We start from the raw sequence: 19,394 nt of genomic DNA, 5'->3' as shown, positions 1-19,394 counted from the left end.
AAGTGCAGTGGCTATATTGTTCTACCCATCTCTAATAGCCCTCAAAGTTTCCCTCACTTCCCATCCTTGTTCATTCTCATTATGAGCCATTTGAGTGTCTTGTACTTGTTTCACTTCCTCTTTCCTATACCTGCTACTGAACAATGCTCCATTTCATAGCACTATTGGCTCTTGGCTTTTATTACCTCTATAATGATAGCAAAAATCACAATACGACTATCTCCCAAAACTACGGTTTTGCACTACTGCATTCACAAACAGACATCTGCATGCATAAATACTCCTTACAAATTCACTCCACAATCTCCATCTCTTAACTTAAACTGTTTCTGATAAATCCTTATAAAATTTTGCCTCTATTATAAATCCACAGGCTGGCAAGAAGACCAGCTCTGATACCACTATAATGATCTGGGCTTAAAATAATCAAAATTAGTTAAATCTCCACTAGGGGTATTTTGTCAAACAGTTGGCATGTAACCCAGGTCTGGAACTTTGATACTATTGCCAGTAAATCCAACTCTAGAAAATGCAGAAATATGGCAAACGGAATTTGCAAATAATGTGAAAGTATCAAAAATAACAGTCTCAAATTTATACTATCCTTTAACAGCATATATAATAATGCTTACAAAATAAGAATACACTAGATGTTCAAGGAGTGGTTACGCTAACAAATAACATCATTAATTTGTTTGTCATACTATGCTTATTAAATAACACATACACGATGATAACCAATAAACTCTAGGTATTATAGTCTCAACACTTTGCATAACAAATTAATGGTTTGATAATGGTGCACTTGTAGTGGCCGGTAATAATCTATGTTACCGTGCTAATACCCGGCACCTGTAATGGATTGATGCTACCACTATGCTGGAGCAGAGATGGTCTCATTTTCTATATAGACTACCGCTGCTGAGAATGCACGTACAAGTGGAATACTGATTGCAATGAGAGGTTTGTCTAATGAAGTAGTTGCTGACAGTTGCACACTGACTGTGGCCTCACAATGTTTCTCTGCAGTTCTTCACAATCCCTACTAGGCCTGTGATTGCCTGATTCTGCCACGCGATGCCTGGTTTGTTGTGTTTAAGCGGAGCATCCACAATAGTCGAGCCTCCTTGTCTATCCTCCACGCAATGTTACCTGTGGTTGCCTCTTGCCGCGAGGCTGGAAAAGACACCTGTTGTTACCGCTCGCACTTAATACTCCAATCACACTCGTTTAGTAGTCATCCCTTGACTGAGACCTTGCGAGTAGACTTACTTCAGCTAGGTCTATCCTAACATTTACTAATCTCCTTATAATCAGAATTTAAAACTTCTAGCACCGATTACTGTACTTACTTCTTGGAGGCTAATTCAATCAGTAATTAAGTCCACCATACAGTTATACCCTGAAAATGAAAAGTTACCAATGAGAGGCTGGGCCTACGTCCAACTCTCACACTTGCCTTTAAGAGGTTTCGTCCTCAAAGCAACCTTGTATTTAAATAATATCATATATTCATGGTCTCAATCCCAATGTAGCTCGACGATTTTATAACCTCGATATGAGGGAAGACACAACCAACTAGGCAATGTGGGATTAAAAGCCAATTTCGTCTTCTAGTCACTTAAGTTACTCGAACTTTAATATCTCTTGACTATGTCACAAGGTTCGGCGAATATCAAGCTTGATATTCGAATATTGCCGAATCTGAAACTTGCCAAAAAAATTCATTCAAATTCGTTGTACATTCGGCTACCAAAAAACGCAGTTCCTTTTATGAGTCAAATAAATTTAGAAATTGCCGACAGAGTTTCTAGGGTTTTATCGAGCAGAAATGTCTATAAAATCCAACGCAAATGTGCAAATCAGCATAAGTTCGTCCTGAGTTGAGGTGGCATTTTTCTTAAATCCTCTCTCGGCTCTGTTCTCTCGGCTTTCTCGTGCCCGCCTGTGCCCGCCTGGGTCAACGCAAAAATGCCCATTTGTTCTCTCAGCTCTGTCGTGCCTGCCTGTGCCCGCCCAACGCCTGTCTGTGATAAATTTATTTCTTGCGATTTCTATAGTTGTTACTTGTTTCGATTTGTATAGTTGTGTCGTGACTTAGTAATAATTTGAATTTTTATTTGTGTAGTTGTAACTTTGTTGTAATAATATCAATATGGATACATGCATATTATCTTAGTTTAATTTATTTTCTTATAATATTTGAATATTTAATCAATTCAAATAATTTCTAATAGTAATCTAATATGCATGTGTAAATTTATATGTTTGAGGTTGTTTTTACATTTTTATTTATAATAGCAAGTAGGTAATGAGTAGACATGAAAGATATGGAAGATCCATTAGAAAATATGGTTTTTAACCAATATAATTTGTATATAGTTTTTAACCAATATAATTTGTATATAATTTGTGGGCATATTATTTGTATATAGTTTTTAACCAATATAATTTGTATAAAAAAATTATTTCATTTTATATAGCTTTTGTAATCAATTTAATTTTTTTAATTCTTTGTAATCAGAATTGTAATAGTTAATTCAATATTTGATTTATTTTTTAAATTTGACTTAAAATAGTGATATATTAATTTTTAATTAACATAGTTTGGAAAACTTTTAAAATATTAGAGTTTAGAGTCGATTAGATATATATTAATATGTTTACTTTATTTTGCTTTGTAAGTTTATAATTTTTATTATAATTTAATAAATAAATAGATATATTATATTATATTTAATAAATGTATATTTCAATTTTCAAATAATACAATTATTAGTGTAAAAAGTTGAACTTTAACATGTTTAATTTTAAATTAACATTTTAAAATTATTTATTGAATTATTTTGTTTTAAAGTTTGAAATAATAATATGTTATTTTGTTTTTAATTCTATAGATTGTAATATGGCTCCCCACAAATCAACTTTGGAGGCATGGAAACATGTGACTCAAACTAGTCCTAATAAAGCTCAGTGTAACTTGTGTCCAAAAGTTATTACTGGAAGTTTAACAAGGGTCATGAATCACTTGCTTGGTATTACGACAGGTAAAGGTGGAGGTGTTACTGCATGTCCAAGTGTGACCCAAGAGCTTAGAGCGATTTTAGAGAAAGAGCATTCCTCTTCTATTGCACAAAAGATGAAGAAGGCACAAAAGAAACAAAGAATTGAAGACGTCTCTAGGTTCACATCAACTATACCGTCATCTTCATGTCTACCTCAAGCAGAACTCTGAATAGCTTATGGAAACCATGTGAGAAACAAGTAGTTGATGATTTACTAGCTGATTTATTCTATACTAGTGCAATTCCTTTCAATGTAGCTAGAAATCCACTTTATCGTGTTGTATTTCAAAAGGCTGGAGAGTTTGGCAAAGGGTACATACCTCCTTCCTCTGAAACTTTGAGAACAACTCTCTTAGAGAGGTCAAAAGATAGAGTGACTAATAAATTAGTTGTGGTCAAAGCCTCTTGGAAGGCAACAAGGTGCATTATATTGAGTGATGGATGGTCGGATATCTGTCAAAGACCATTGATTAATGTTTTAGTGGCTTGTCCTGAAGGTGTTGTATTCTTGAAAGTTATTGACACTATGAATCATAAAAAAACTTCTGAATATATATTTCAAATATTAGAGGAAGCAATTCTTGAAGTACGGGTTGCAAATGTGGTTTAAGTGGTTACTAATAGTGCAGCAAATTGTGTGGGAGCTGGCAAGCTGATTATAGATAAGTACCCAGAAATTTATTGGAGTCCATGCGCAACTCATTGTTTGGATTTGTTGCTTCACGATTTGGCAAAATTCCCTTGGATACATGAAGAAATTTATAGAGGAAGAGAAGTTGCAAATTTCATACGAAATCATCGTCTCACATTGAGCCTTTATAGGCAACATGCATCTAGAGAGTTGTTGAGGCCTTGTGATACAAGATTTGCTTCATTTTATATCACTTTGAGAAGAGTGGTTGAAGAGAAAGTGGCTTTAAGATCTGTAATTTGTTCCAATGAGTGGGAAAATTCAACTCTCTCAAAAAGTGGTAAGGGGAAGATGATAGAGCAAATTGTTTTAAATAGTAGCTTTTGGGAAAGTGAGGCAAAGGTTTTAAATATATGCGGTCCAATTGTTGACGTGCTCCGCATGGTTGATGGTGACACTCCTTGCCTTGGAATGCTTTATGAAAGCATGGACCATTGCAAGGAAGCTATTCAAAGAGCACTAAATAATGTGGAAGCAGAGTATATAGAGATATGGGAGACTGTTGATTCAAGATGGAAAATGATGCACACTCCTTTATATGCAGCAGCTTGCTACTTGGAGCTTAAACTGTTTCACATTGATAGACAAGGTGATGCTGAAATTATGGCAGGGTTTTATGAAGCCATTAGTAGATCTAAACCAGATCCAACAATTGCATCTCTAATTAGAGAACAATGTCGGAAATACAGAAAAGCGAAAGGGATGTTTGGAATAGCAGCAGCCAAATATGATATGATACGAGATGAGGTACCTAGTTATAGATGGTGGATGAGCTATGGGGCAAAAACTCCTAAACTTCAGCGATTTGCCATTCGAATTTTGAGTCAAGGAGCAAGATCATCAGCTTGTGAGAGAAATTGGAGTTGTTTTGACCACATCCATTCCAAAAAGAGGAACAAGTTGTTGTCTGGAAAGTTGGGAGATCTTGTCTATGTTCACAGCAATTTAAAATTGCTTGAACAAATCAACAAATGAGTCATCTTCACAACAACAGACTTTGGACGACATAGCAGTACCAGATGCAGATGAGCCTGACTTTTGAGGAAGAATTGGGTAGTGATACTGATGATGATTCTACACCATCTGAGCCAAGTGCTCTTGATGACTTCGAGCTTTCTTGAAGCTATGAAGTTTTGACTTTTGATTGTACCTTCACAACAAAAAAAATCTTTGCTATTGTGATTTCACATGTTTCTTATGTTTTGTACTTAATAAATGTCTCATCAAGCTTCTTTTTACTATTTTGATAATTGATAAGATATATTACATACATCTAGAAAATAATTAAAATTGTATAAGGCGAATTTAATTTGAATTTTTCCCCAAATTTTTACTCTTTCCCGAACTTCATTCGAATTTTATAGTTGCCGAACTCGAATTCGAATTCAAACCTTGTGACTTAGTCTCTTGAAATACTTGTTTGACTGCCATGCCGTCTAAAATAGGAATCCCTCCTCATAATTCCCCATGTGACCAAATACACTTTCTAAAAATAGAAAGAGTTCATCTCTATTACCCTTGACTTACTATACATAGTATGGCAAATGGAGTCCAAATGACATCAAGCGAAGGCCAAATCCATAAATCGATGAATGTTGGAGATGAATCAATCCTCAGAAGATCCTCTAACCATCCTCATTAGCCTACGAAGATCCAATATTAGGCTAATCCCTGAAATTCTGATGCTGGCTACCAATGGGGACATTACACAAGTTTAGTAAAGAGTTTGCTACTGAAATGCAAAATGAATTTGAGATGCCTATGATTAGAGAGAAGAAAATATTTCTTAGTCTGCAAATCACAAAATCAGAATGGAATTTTTATATCACAATTCAAGTATGTTATAGAGTTGTTGAAGAAATTTGGTAAGGAAGATTCAAAGCCAATTGGTACTCTTATGGTGATTGGATGCAAGTTGATAAAAGATGAAGACTCACCTAAAATCAAAGTAGATACATGTCTATGATTGGTGGATTACTATATTTCGCTCAAACCAGACCCGATATCATCAATGCAGTTTGTATTGTTTCTAGATTTCAAGCAGATCCTAAGGAATCTCATGTTATTATTGCTAGGAGGATTTTGAAATATAATTCAGTGTCACACAGGGACTCGCACCCCCTCCCAAACCTTGGAGTACCCGTCCACGTCCCCGCATCGGGTACTCACGAACCCAAATACCCCTACCTCTGCTATTCCGCAACCATGTTGACGCTGGAATGAGGACTTGGATTTCTATTTGACTTTTGATTTTCGAATGTTACTATTGGGTATGTAATATGTTACTATGTTCAATGTTCAATGGTTCTAGTTCATGTTGCAATTTTGCTATGTTCAAGTATTTTAATTTGGTATGTTCTATAGAAACATAATTTCATAATAACAAGCATTTCAAATTCTATATGTATATTATACAACACTCCTCCTTGCCTCATCCTCCCCTTGTCATTGTCCCGAAAATTAGCTGATTATGGCCTACAATATCCTAAAGATGGTGATTTTACTTTGAGTGCATTGTGTAGATCGCAAGAATAGTACTAGTGGTGGTGCATTTTTCTTAGGAAAGAGATTGATTTCATGGTTTAGAAAAAAGCAGAATTGTACTTTACAGTCTATTGTAGAAGCAGAATATGTTATTGCTACAATCATTTGTACACAAGTGGTATAGATGAAGCAGATGTTGAAGGATGTCAAAAATGAGTATGATGCACCTATTGCTATCTACCTTGACAATTCAAGTACTATTAACATTTCTAAGAATCTAGTGCTCGATTCAAAGACTAAACATATATCAATCAGTTTCACTTTTTGAGAAGGCAGTCATATTGGAATATGTTCCTACTAAGAAACAGATTGAATATAATTTCACAAAGACTTTGCCCAAAGATACTTTTGAGCATCTCAAAGGGAAGCTAGGGGTGATATCCCCCTCTTGATCAGAACTAAGATGCATCAGTATGCTTCAGTCTAAAGAAATTCTTAGATATATCTTATGACTCAGATTGGTGTATTGGTGGCTACTACTCAGGGTGAGTAGTCAGTCTTTTGTAGGTTAGATGTTCACTTTTTGAAAATATTTAGTTCAAATGATGTTACAAATATGTGCCTTTGCCATTGATGTCAACAGGGGGAGAATCATGTGAAAAACTAAAGGGAGAAAGTTTCAACAAGAGGATATTGTTAATTTGATTTCTTTGACATTAATTGTTTTTCACATCATATTTTGCCATCGATGCCAAAGGGAAATATTATTGGAATAAGATGCAAATTCGTGCCTCAGAGATGTATTGTCACATATTCAAGAGAAGTGTTGTCATAGGTGTAAATATATTTCTCTGGTTGGGATAGTGTTGCTGTAATGTTCAGTGAGTTCATTGTCCGGTGTAGCAGGTATATTGAAGACCAGAATCTACAAACATGCATGTTTGATAGAGCATTGTGTGTAGTTGATCCAGTTCAACTTGCAGCAGTCCACATGAAGAATCGAGTGAGCTATGGTTTCTTTATTAAGACTGATATTTTCAATTGTTCAAAGGTGACACTATGACAGCATTTGGAACACTATTGCTTTGCATTGCAATATCTTATTGTTGATCTATGTTTGGGACATTGATGTGTGTTCTCAGCTCAATTGGTTTATGATTTGGAGATCCGCAAGCAATTTTTCTTGATTGACAATTATTGTTGGTGTTCTCGAGGTCCATTATGATGATGCTAATGATTCCAATGATTTGAACTGATGTGCATGTTTCAGTGGTATTTCATGACGCTTGTGGATGTTTTTAGATCATGTTCCTATTTGTCGTTGGTTCACATTGGTCGTGGTGCTCACAATTGATGAATTCAAATGGTGAGTTCATGTTCTTGGCCAACTTGGTGGTTGCAGCGTGTTGTGGATGATCGAGGCATAATTCTTGGAGGTGTTTCATGTTTAAGATGTATGATTTTGGTTTGTGTTATGTCATATTTGGTTCACAGTAAATATTGCATTGTGTATGGTTATTTTTTTGTAATTAGGTGATGAGAGTTGAGCTGACCTTGTTAATATTTCCAAGGTTAATGAATTGTATAAATTAATGTATTTATTTTGTATTAGAGTGTGTGGATCATGTTCATGAGATGTGCGAATAGAGGCAAAGTAGAAAATAAAGTTGGAATTGTATGGGACTAATCCAGGCATATTGAAGATGTTATTGTACAGTTCATGATATGTGGATGCAATCCAAAAAAAATTTAAGGCAGTGAGCCTTCCCTAAGCAATAAGCCTTGTTTTCCTTTTGAGCAGTGAGCTCTAAGCAGTGTTCCTGAATGCATGTGCATTCCCATTGTACTACTCCTAATAGGGCATACATACTTTTAACAGAGTATATCTTGTGGGTTCATCCCCACTGTGTTTTTCCCCCTAAATGGGTTCAGCGAAAAAAATTTGGTGTTACGTGTTCTTGATTTGTTGTGGATTATTTATTTATCAAATCTGAAGTTAACGTTTTGTTTTAGTTGAGGATTTTTTAAGATGGCTAATCAGCCCCCCCCCCCCCCACACAAATTGTGTTTGCCATATTTCCATCACTCCCAACATCGCTTCTTTCAAATACCCTCTACCAAAGCTGAAGTAGAAATTCCCACCCACAAAAGAGTTCCATTTGACAAGGCAATTAAAATAAAACCAAGAGCTATTGATTAACAAAATATTGCATATTGCATCCATGCCAATAGTCTTCCTTTCAACTTGGTGTGATCACCATAGCAAGGAAACATACCGACAATCAAAAGTGCAACTTCTTGATTCACGAGTCTTGGATATGAAAAAGCGTGTACCACCTTATTGCCAAAAGAGAAGAGTTCTATAAAAAACTCACTAAAAGCAATTAGAAATTCTTGGATTATATAAAGAGTTTCTATTGTTTCAAATGGATGGAAGATTTTGAAAATTGTCCATTGATACATATTTTCGGTGTCCCCCAAAGGAGCATTGTTTTTTAAGGCAATTGAATGTCAAGGGCAAGCCAAAGATGCAAAGTTCATTTCCACAATTCTCATAAAGTTCATAGACATGGTGGGTTATGAGAATAGGGCTCAAGTCGTTACTGCGAAAATTTGTAGGGTTGTCAGTGTTTCGGTTGAGCAAAGATATGAGCACAGTTTTTTGACAACTTGCATCGTGCACCACCTTCAACTTGGTGATGCAAGCAATTCGCACTCAAATAGGGTGGGTGAAAGAAATATATCAAAAAGGTGAAGAGATCTAGATGTTTATGACAAACCACCAAACGTCAAGTAATTTTCATAACTTTTTCAAGATTGGAATTGTTGAAGGTAAATTTAATCTATTTATTTTATTTTATTTTATTTTATTTTATTTTATTTTATTTTATGTCATATTCAACATGTTTATAAATTAATGATATTTTTTATATGTTATTTAAATATTTTTAATGTGTTATTAACTTATGAACATGATCCTAGGCTACAAAGACCTAATTTGCATCTCACACAATTGTTATGTAACAACTTTTGAAGGTGTAAGAGGCATTGAGTCACGCAGTTATTAGCAAACCAATGGGATAACAACTTTTGAATGTGTGACGAGCATCAGTTATTAGAAAATCAATGGGGTTTTTGGTAGTCAAATTTAGAGGGGCAGCAAAAGGTTGTCATTGATCTTGGATGACAACTGTTGGGCTCATGTGGAATATGTATTGGATTTCATTGTGCCTATTATGACTATGCTTCGATTTGTTGATACAAATACATCATGTGGCTAACTAGCCAACGGATTTACCTTTATTGTAATATGTTTAATAAATAAAAAATAACAAATCCTTTTCAAATAATTTTAAAACTAATTATTAAATTGTTAAAAATGATTTATTCAGGGGAATTCAGTCGGCTGCATAGACGCTGCCTATCTATGATGGCATAAACACAATGCTAGAGACAATAAAAGTGGTAATACAAAATGAGAGAATAAACTTGAAGCAAGCTTTTTCAAAAGAATGAATCAATCGATCTTCATTATTAACAAAAGATGATCACACCATTGCACCTCCTTCCAATGCACAATCTCCAACATACTGTAACAATGAGGTCTTTTCTTTGTCAGGGAGATTACCACCATTAGAGATTCTGAAGTTACTATCGGGTACAAGCAAGCATTTAGAAGACACTTCCAAGATCTAGAAGTAAAGTGTTAGGAGAGAATTTGGCTTGTATTTTTCATGAAGAAATGATACTAGTTATGTGGTAAAAGACCAATCTTAAACGGATGCTACTAAATGGCATTACTTCCATTGTTAAGATTATATGTATCTCTAACCTCTTCCAATCAAGATCCTCTCAAGAGAAAGATTTATTTTTTCATTTGTATCACAAAATTTAGCACTTATCATTCTATAATTTATTTTGCATTTATATTTTTTATATTTTGTTGATTTTCTCTCGAATTCCAAAAGGTTGTAAGATCTTCTACCTCTCAATGGAATTGGAGTACATATCCATTTATCCATTCAATGAGCCATAACTAATTAGCTGCAAAAAGAGCAAAAGACTTGGTTTTCATTCATTTCAATTTGCATCTTCTATCGCCTAAGAATCTCCAATACAACCATGGGGCAACAAAGCTAACTTAGATGCAACCATTGAAGATCTTGCTAAGGTCACTACGAGTGATGATGATGACATACCTACATATGGTGCATCTAGTAGAAGTGATATTGCTTTGGGTTAAAATGATCTTGAACTTGCAGCAGCTAAAAATGGCAAATGCAGCAGATGAGAATTCTTTTGAAAATCCTTTTGATGATTGATGAGCTAAAATGGAGATAGAAGACAATTACTATTCTCTAATGATTTTCGTTTGAATCGTAATACTATGGCATATGACTTAAATATTGAAATTATGAACTATCAATTGACATTTAATAACTATCTTTGGCATTTGGTATTGAGCAATGATCCATACTATCAAATGATTTAGTTTTACAATTCTGTATATTTTTGTTTAAAAAAATTGTGTACACACACGCATGCATGTACCTGAACCCCAAGTATGATTCGCATATGTGTGCCCTTACCTAAACCAGCAAATTAGCCCTCATATCGATTTCCTTGATGCTTGCAACAGCTGATGTTTATCCTTGTTCTCACCTAGTTTGATGTGTCTGATGCTTTTATATCTTCCTATGAAAAGATGTGGTACTTCACAAAGGATTACGAGCTTTCCAAGAGAAGCGCCCTTACTTTAGTAATTGCTATCTTCTAAACTGCTTTATTAGAGACATAATTACGTCTCTTTACTCTGTCACTGCCATTAACAATGTTACTCGCTGCCTTAGGAAATTTATGAACCATGGCTTCTTATTAATTTGTGTGCAAACCCCTTAACACATTTTTCAGTTGTATCTCCTGCTCTTTTCCTGCTCTGAACGAATTGATATTCTTCTCCTTTCAAATCTGTGATTCAACATATCTTTATATCTGCTGCTGTTTATCTTCATGGTCTGCTTTTACAATTAGAATCATATTGCAATGAGTTGATGCCCAAATAGGTCTCAGCATACCTCTATTTATACCTTACAAGAGGTAACACTTGACCAAACAACATAGCTTATCAACTCAGGTCAGCTCACACATACAATACTTAATTTGCTTTTAAACTCATTATCAAGGGTCACAACAAGGTCAGCCAGCAATATGAACAAATGTTTAATTATATATTTTCCTTTTTATTTACATTCTTCAGCAAGACACCTATATCTAGGAGGACAGCCCTAGTAATAATTTATTTTAGTTTCTCTATAACGGGTGATAAATAAGACAAGGAGGGTCAGCCCTAGGCAAATGACGTTGGCTAGCATTTGAGATTAACATATAAAATATTCCCTTGGATTGTTATTTACTAATTCACTGCTCTGCTTATGTTATTTGCATTAATTGCTGCAATCATGTGAAGCTTCGATTGTTTTATTGCTCTGATTAGTGTTGCAAAGTGGGGACCTAACACAGTGATAGGCTTGCACTTGCATTGCCAAAATCTGTGGTAATTGTAGGGTGTTGTGATGTGGAGCCTAATCAAACTTGGAGGTTTATTCGGCGCAATTTCCCCTCAGATTATTTCTACAGTGATCAAGATGGGTTCAAGGGGCAACGCCCCTTGCAGGGTCCTAGGGCAGCACCCCAGGTGCGCTCCCTGTCGCAGTACAAGGTGGGGTCAAGGGGCAATGCCGCTGTGGAAATTTTCGAGGGCAGCGCCCCCGAAGCCAAAAATGACTCTATTATTGTAAAAGATGTCAGCTGCTATTTTTCTATTGGACAACTTATTCTAACCCTAATTTTGTAAATAGCAAAAACTTGTATAAAATGGCTTAGGGTTAGGGATTTCATAATGTATGATGAGATTGTAGCTTCTTGCGGCGGTATTGAGCTGTAAGGGATTGTGGATTGTAATCACTGGATAATAATAATATTGGACTTCTTGTTGGTGGACGTAGCACAAGGATTGGGTGAGCCACGTTAAATCTTTCTGTTTTGTGTTCTCTTCTATGCAATTTATTATTTTCTGATATTGGTTATATTGCATGTAATTGTTTTTTCTGTCCGTGGTTGATCCTAACACAGGGAAAGGTTGGCTTGATGCTCCTAGATTGGGTAACATGGATGGTGGTGGCTCAATGAACAATATGGTTTGGGTTAAACATTTAGGAGGACCTATTCTCTTTTGGTTGGATGAGTAGCCCCTACTGCATAAGCTTGGTTCTGGCCTTTTGTCTGATTTTGCAATTGCTTTGTGTGTTTAGATATATGTATCCTCAGTATGATCAAAGAGTTGGGGCTCACTAGGACTCCCTATATACTAATCAAAAAAACAAGGATGCACTCCCCAATTCTTACCTCCTTTAGACAGATTTAGTAAATCTTAAAACAAAGAGTTTCTCAAAATCAATATAACATTCAAAAAAGCGAAAAATATGCACCTGAATGATATGGCAAATTGCATATAAGAAACTAGACATGGATACTGTAAATTTTCAAAGAAAGGTTTTTCAAAATATAAATATTGAATTTACTATTTCTTCACAAATAAAAGGTCAAAGTTTCCACAAATGTTAACCTTTAAACTTTTACTTTTTGACACAGAAAATTTTGAAAATTAACCTTTGCTTTTTTTAAAAATTACCTCTTCATCTTTCCCCCAACCCCCACTTGTTTTTGAACTAGCTTTTTGATAGGTCTAACTATGCCTGTCCTGAATGTAGACCCAAATCTCACCCATTGTCGAATCTTCATGAACATCGTTCCAATATGCCAACTCAGTATGCAGAGTTACTAAACAATCTATCCATTATTCTAATGATAAACTCATAACAACTATTATTTGGTTGGCTTTGCTGAAGGTCTACAATTTGCTACTAGAAACTCGTATCATTTGATTGGATGAGTAACCATACAAATTACAGTTACATGTTGTCATGTCATAAACTGGATGTAAAGTCCTACCTTGCTGTGTCATCATAATGTCAGTAACACGCTCCTATTGTGCATAGCGTGGAGATATGATCAAATATAATTGTTGAATAAGTAATTTTTTGATGAGGTTATAAGTTGTAACCACCCTAATCGTCATTTATTCAAGATGAGGGAACAAGAAGAAGACTAGAAATTATTTGACAAAATGCATAATCCAGGCATGGTCTCATGGAAGGCGATGAGTGCAAACTCAAAGTGGGAAAATGTCTGGAGACGCAGTTTTTGATATAATAATTATGATGTTGAATTTAATCTTCGCTCAAGTTTTTCCCCACCACGTGTAAAGGTTTATAGACTGGTAGTTACAAAATAATATATAATCGTAGTAGATAAGAATTGTACATGTGCACATAATTGCATCGGAACGCTCTAAACAATATGCATCTTCATGCTCCTGTCTTCTTCCGGATTGATTTATTCAAAGACCAAAAGTCGAGCCAGAGTAAAGCCAAAATGCCTTTTAAGAATTACTGTAACATATATTGGAGTCAAACGACTTGAGCAATGAGGCCACAGCATCTTTAAGGGAGCTATTTCTTCTCATATTATTAACTGTTAATCCCAAAAAATCAACTAACGATTACAAAATATAAAGTGGTAGAATAAGAACGAGTAAATTTCTAGGGGTTTTGTCCTAAGCTATTTATACCGATCACAACGACGGATCGCGACATGTGATAAGGAGTTCTATCCCAGAATACCTCTTTGACACATATCATGGACCTTATAAAGGCTTTGTTACTGTGAATCCTGAAAAAACAATGATTGAGTTGCACTAGATTGTGAACTTACCATTTAATAATTGATCCAAACAAGAAGTGCTGCATGATAGGCAGCTTCTCCAGCACCTCGGCCTTGTACATCTTCAGCATCCCACTATTCACTTTGCCCCAATTCGGCACCCCGCTAATATCATCAATCATGGGCGAATGTTCAGCCAAGGGACCCTTCTTCATCTTTTTCACAAAAGCCACACACGAAAGATAAAGATACTCTTTCGAATAACTCTCCAAAATATCCTCATTGTGTATGGACTTGGGTTTCATATACTTATGATCCACCAGCTGAGACGACCCAAAAATAAAGGGCAAAAAATGATAATCATCCAGCCCCCAAACCCCATGGGATCCTGCAGGCTCCAAAAGATAAGTCGTCTGCAACTTCCTCATAAGATCCAAATACTTCACAAATACCCTAGCAACGACAGCTTGATAATCGTTTTCTTTCAAAATTCCCAACCTAGCCAGACAAAACAGCCAGGCGGCAAAATTCGTTTCATGGCCTGTGCCGTAATCAATTCGCAATGAATTTCCAAAGCTGTCGGCAAAATAAGGAAAAATTTCAACAGATGCCTCGCGGAGATCTTGACCCAAAACCCTAACCATGAAAGAAAACCCTTCTCGTTCCAGTTTGTCATGCCATGCCCTATATGCAGGGTTCCCATACCGAACAGGCTGCTGAACGGGCGGTATTTCGTCGACCCAACCCGACATTTCATCCAGTATTCCGACGATGGTCTTCACGGCCTGGGATTCCGAGCAGTAATCTGAGATTTTGTGCCCACGTATCGCTTCACTGAGCAAAACTACAAACCCTAGGAAGGTTTTCCCAGAATCAGAAGTATTGAAGTGTTCTATGTCTGCAGGACTTGAGATTCTTTTAACCGGGACTTTAAAGGCATAGGGAGATGATAAGGGTGGAACTTTTACGGCTTGCGGAACTGGGGCAGATATAACAGCCTGCGTATTGGGGGGTGTCAAGAGGGCGGGCGCTCTAATGGGCCTATAATTTGCGGGTGGGGAGAATCCCAACGTGATCTTGTTTGGGCCGCTATGCGTGCCTCCACAGGCACAGAGTGAATGTGATTGATATGGGAGATTGCAGGTGTCCTCAGAACGTTTCGTGGGAGGGGATTGAAATGTCGGGGGTTCTGAATTAGATTTTTTCGATTCGGATGATGATATATGCTCGTCTTCTTTTTCTGGCTTCGGTATTGGGGACGATTTTGCTTCTGCTTCTACTGTTGATTCCTCCGGATTTGCTGCGGGAGACATTTGATCTTGGGTTGGAGTATGATCTGTAGGCCTAAAGTCCATTTTTCACTGCGTGGCTGGTCCCAATACCAGAGAATCTTACAATGTTTACGACAGAGCTTGGTTGGCTTTAATGTCTGAATGTCAGCGAAGGCTCTTCGGAACAGAGTATCAGCACAGCACTTGGCAAAGAGTGGCATGTATGTATTTATAGTGTAGAGCATGGAGAGTTATTTTTCACAACTCATATAAAACTATCTATTTTATAGCCGTGAATTCGATTGTCATTATGTTTCCATCAATTTTTTGGGTTTTCGATTCTGTGATCTATCATTGGAATAAGAGAAAGAGAGTTGATATAAAAACTAGCTTTTATATATATATATATATATATATATATATATATATATATATATATATATATATATATATATATTAGGCCGAGAGTAATCGTTCTCGAGGCGCTTATTTTTATTTAATCTTAAAGTTATTTTATAATTGAGATTTATGAAAAAAAATAGGCGCCTCAAGAACGATTACTCTCGGCGTAATATATATATATAGGTATATATAAGCTAGTAGCAGTCGCAGCGCAACAGATAAATTATTTTTTAATTTTTCTTTTTTTGATCTGGTTAGTATTGATTTATTTTTTTCTTTTTAAATTTAGTTGTATAAACTTACTATAAAATTGTAGTCATATAAACTTAGTATAAAATCATTCTTCAACATTTTTTTTTTTAATTCTATATATATTGTTTATTTGCATCACTTTGATTCAATCTTATTTTAAGGATATTATTAGATAAATTGTTATATTTAAGAGTAGAGTTATGGTTATGGTTAGGGTTAGAAATAGGGTTAGGGTTAGCATTAAGATTTAAATTAGGGTTAGGTTTATAATTAGAGCTAGAGTTAGGGTCAGGATTAGAGTTACAATTAGAGTTAGAGTTATGGTTAGGGCTAGGGCAAGGGCTATTTTAGGATTATGACTATTTTTAGGGTTAGAGTTAGGGTTAGGTTTAGAATTAGAGTTTTGAATCAGGGTTAAGGTTAGAGTTAGGGTTAAGGTTTTAATGAAGACTAAAGTAAAGGTTAGGGTTAGCATTAATATTTAAATTAGGGTTAGGGTTAGGATTTTAATTAGAATTAGGGTTAGGGTTACAATTAGAGCCAGAGTTAGGGTCAAGATTAGAGTTACAAATAGAGTTAGAGTTGTGGTTAGGGTTATTTTAGGATTATGACTATTGTTAGGGTTAGAGTTAGGGTTAGGTTTAGAATTAGAGTTTTGAATTAGGGTTAAGGTTAGAGTTAGGGTTAGGATTTTTGTCAAGATTAAAGTAAGCGTTAAGGTTAAAGCTAGAGTTTTGAGTTAGGGTTAAGGTTAGAGTTAGAGTTTTGAGTCAGGGTTAAGGTTAGAGTTAGGGTTTTAGTGAAGATTAAACAAAGGGATACGGTTAGGATTAGAGTCTAATTATGGTAGAGTTAGATTTATAGTTAGAATTAGAGTTAGGGGTATGATTGGGTTAAGGATTAGGGTCAGTGTTAGTGTTAGGGTTGGAATTAGAGTTAGGGTCAAGGTTGGAGATAGGTGTATAGAAAGGGTTAGGGTTAGAGTTAGCTTTAGGGTTAAAATATTTTTTAGGGGTAGAGTTAAAGTCCAATTATGGTAGAGTTAGATTTAGGACCACAATTAGAGGTAGAGGTAGGCTTATAGTTAGGGTTAGGGTTAGGGTTGGAGTTACAAAGACATTTAATATTATGATTAGGGTTAAAATAATTGCTAGGGTTAGAATTAAAGTCCAATTATGGTAGAGTTAGATTTAGGGCTACAATTAGAGGTAGGGGGAGGGTTACAGTCAGGGTTAGGGTTAGGGTTAGAGTTTCAAAAAGATTAAATATTATGATTAGGGTTAATGTTAAAGTTAGGGTTAACGTTAGAGTTTTGAGTCAACTTTAAGGATAGATTTAGGGTTAGGGCTAGGGCTAATATTAAAGTACAATCATGGTAGAGTTAGATTCGCGGTTAGAGTTTGGGGTATGGTAGGGTTTCGGTTATGGTTATGATTATGGTTGGAGTTAGAGAAAGGGGTAGAGAAAGGATTAGATTTAGGGTTATGGTTAGTGTTAGTTTTACATATTGAGTTAGGGATATGTATAGAGTTACGTCAGGGTTGAGGTTAAGATACGAGTTTGAGTCAAGGTTAAGTTTAGAATTAAGGTTAGGGTTAGGGTTAGGGTTTCAGTCAGCATTAAAGTTAGGGTTAGGGTTAGGGTTATATTATAATTATGGTAGAGTTATATTTAGAGTTAGAGTTAGGGGTAGGGGTAGGGTTAGTGTTAGTGTTAGGATTAGAGTTAGGGTTAAGGTTAGGGTTAGGATTGGGGTTAGGGTTAGGGTTAGGGTTAGAGATAGGGTCAAGGTTAAGTTTAGCATTACAATTAGGGTTAGAGATAAGGGTACATAAAAGGTTAGGGTAGGGGTTAGGGTTAGGATTAGGTTTATGGTTAGAATCTGAGTTAGGGTTATAGTTTGAGTTAGGGGTAGACAAAGCATTAGAATTATGGTTAGGATTAGAGTTAGGGGAGAAGTAGGACCACGGTCAAAGTTACAGTTATTGTTGTGTTTATAATTACATTTAGGAGGGTAGCTCGTTCTCCTTACACATGCCTATTAGCATAATAGAACAATATAAGGATTAAAATGTTCCTTATGTAGTTTTATAACTTTATTAGTTACATTTATAAATATACAATTAATTAATGTTAATTATGCTTAGCATGAATAGTGTACAATGAAGGAGTACTAAACATTATTGAGGTAATGATTACACTTAAAATGAGTATAAAATGAATATTATGCTTTAGAGTGGATTAATAGTTAGAAATAACACATCAATTTTATACATAATTTAATGATCAACATATTAATGATATATCTCATGTAAAATCTTTAATAATACAAAAACAAAGGTCAACAAAAAGCATTTCAAATATTTGGAAGTATAGTTGAGAAGAATTTGAGATAAAAAGTTAAATCGTTTATTTATTATTTCGATACATAGATGGAAGGAGAATAATATCTCCTAGTACAATTATCTGGATAAAGTAATAAGTGAAGATTTGAAAAATGTGAAATCATCATATGGACCATGTGTATAACTCTCCATAATGATGTAAGTACATCACATATTCTTCAGATATTAAAATTGTATTACGACCTTTGTTTGTAATATGATCATCATAGACCTCTTTCATCATGGATGGAAACGCATCTACTTTTGTAGATGTGTTGCGTACATATTTGGCAACATCTTCCATCTCCATTATCTCTATCTCTTGTACATGATCAATAGATAAAGTTGCATTCTAAAGTGCTTCTACCATAGTTGTACAACACTGTTTAATTATGCGTGCACACTTCTGAAACTCTGTCTCAAAAAAATCATTTGACTGTACAGAAGAAGTTGGGCTAGTGTCGACAATGCTTGATTGTGTATTAGAGGCTTCCATGCCTGAAAAAATGATGGAAAATTTAATATTTGTTCTTTTAAAATTGCATATAAAAAAGAAACATAAATTAAAATAAATATATGGTTATGCAACAAAATTAAAAGTATAAGTCTCGTTTTTCTTATTTAAAAATAAATAAATTGGTATTTTAATAAAATATTTGGAAAATGGCGGCATTGCCATCCACTTTTCAAATGTTAATATGTAAAGATTAATTTTAATCTAAATGTAAATTACAAAACTGTTATAATTGAAATAGTAATCTAATTTAGAATGATACTCTAAATCAATATACTACTCTTAATGAAAACATTAGAAATATGTTGAGATATAGTTAACATTATAATAAATTGCTTACTATTATAATATTTAAAAAATGGCGGCATTGCCTTCCATTCTTTAAAGATTGATGCCTAAAAGTTAATATTTATTATTTAAAAATTGCATGAAAAAAATAAGCATAAATTAAAATAAAATATATGGCTACTCTAATTTTCAAGTAACAAAATTAAAATTATAAAATTAAGTTTTTATATTTAAAAATAAATAAACTGGCATTTTAATAAA

The 19,394-nt window shown here is 34.9% G+C and overlaps 1 protein-coding gene across 3 annotated transcripts in view; it reads right to left on the bottom strand.

Annotated features, from left to right (window-relative positions):
* The window catches only part of LOC149534255 (uncharacterized), a 35,892-nt gene extending 20,397 nt beyond the window's left edge, over positions 1-15,495 (bottom strand). For 2 of the 3 annotated variants that reach the window (XM_089803797.1, XM_089803799.1), the window contains exon 1: positions 14,074-15,495. In XM_089803797.1, the coding sequence (XP_089659923.1) occupies positions 14,074-15,377 (1,304 nt within the window). In that variant the 5' untranslated portion in view covers positions 15,378-15,495. Of the gene's footprint in view, positions 1-14,069 lie in introns of those variants that run through there. The other variant, XM_089803798.1, reaches the window with a different exon arrangement.
* Between the last annotated feature and the right edge of the window lie 3,899 nt (positions 15,496-19,394).

This window comes from Cupressus sempervirens, chromosome 10 (genome assembly GCF_028749045.1).
Source record: "Cupressus sempervirens isolate cs-2001-9-10 chromosome 10, ASM2874904v1, whole genome shotgun sequence".
NCBI lineage: Eukaryota > Viridiplantae > Streptophyta > Pinopsida > Cupressales > Cupressaceae > Cupressus > Cupressus sempervirens.
Note: the sequence above shows the minus strand (reverse complement) of the source record. Positions and strands in the feature narration are given on the sequence as shown.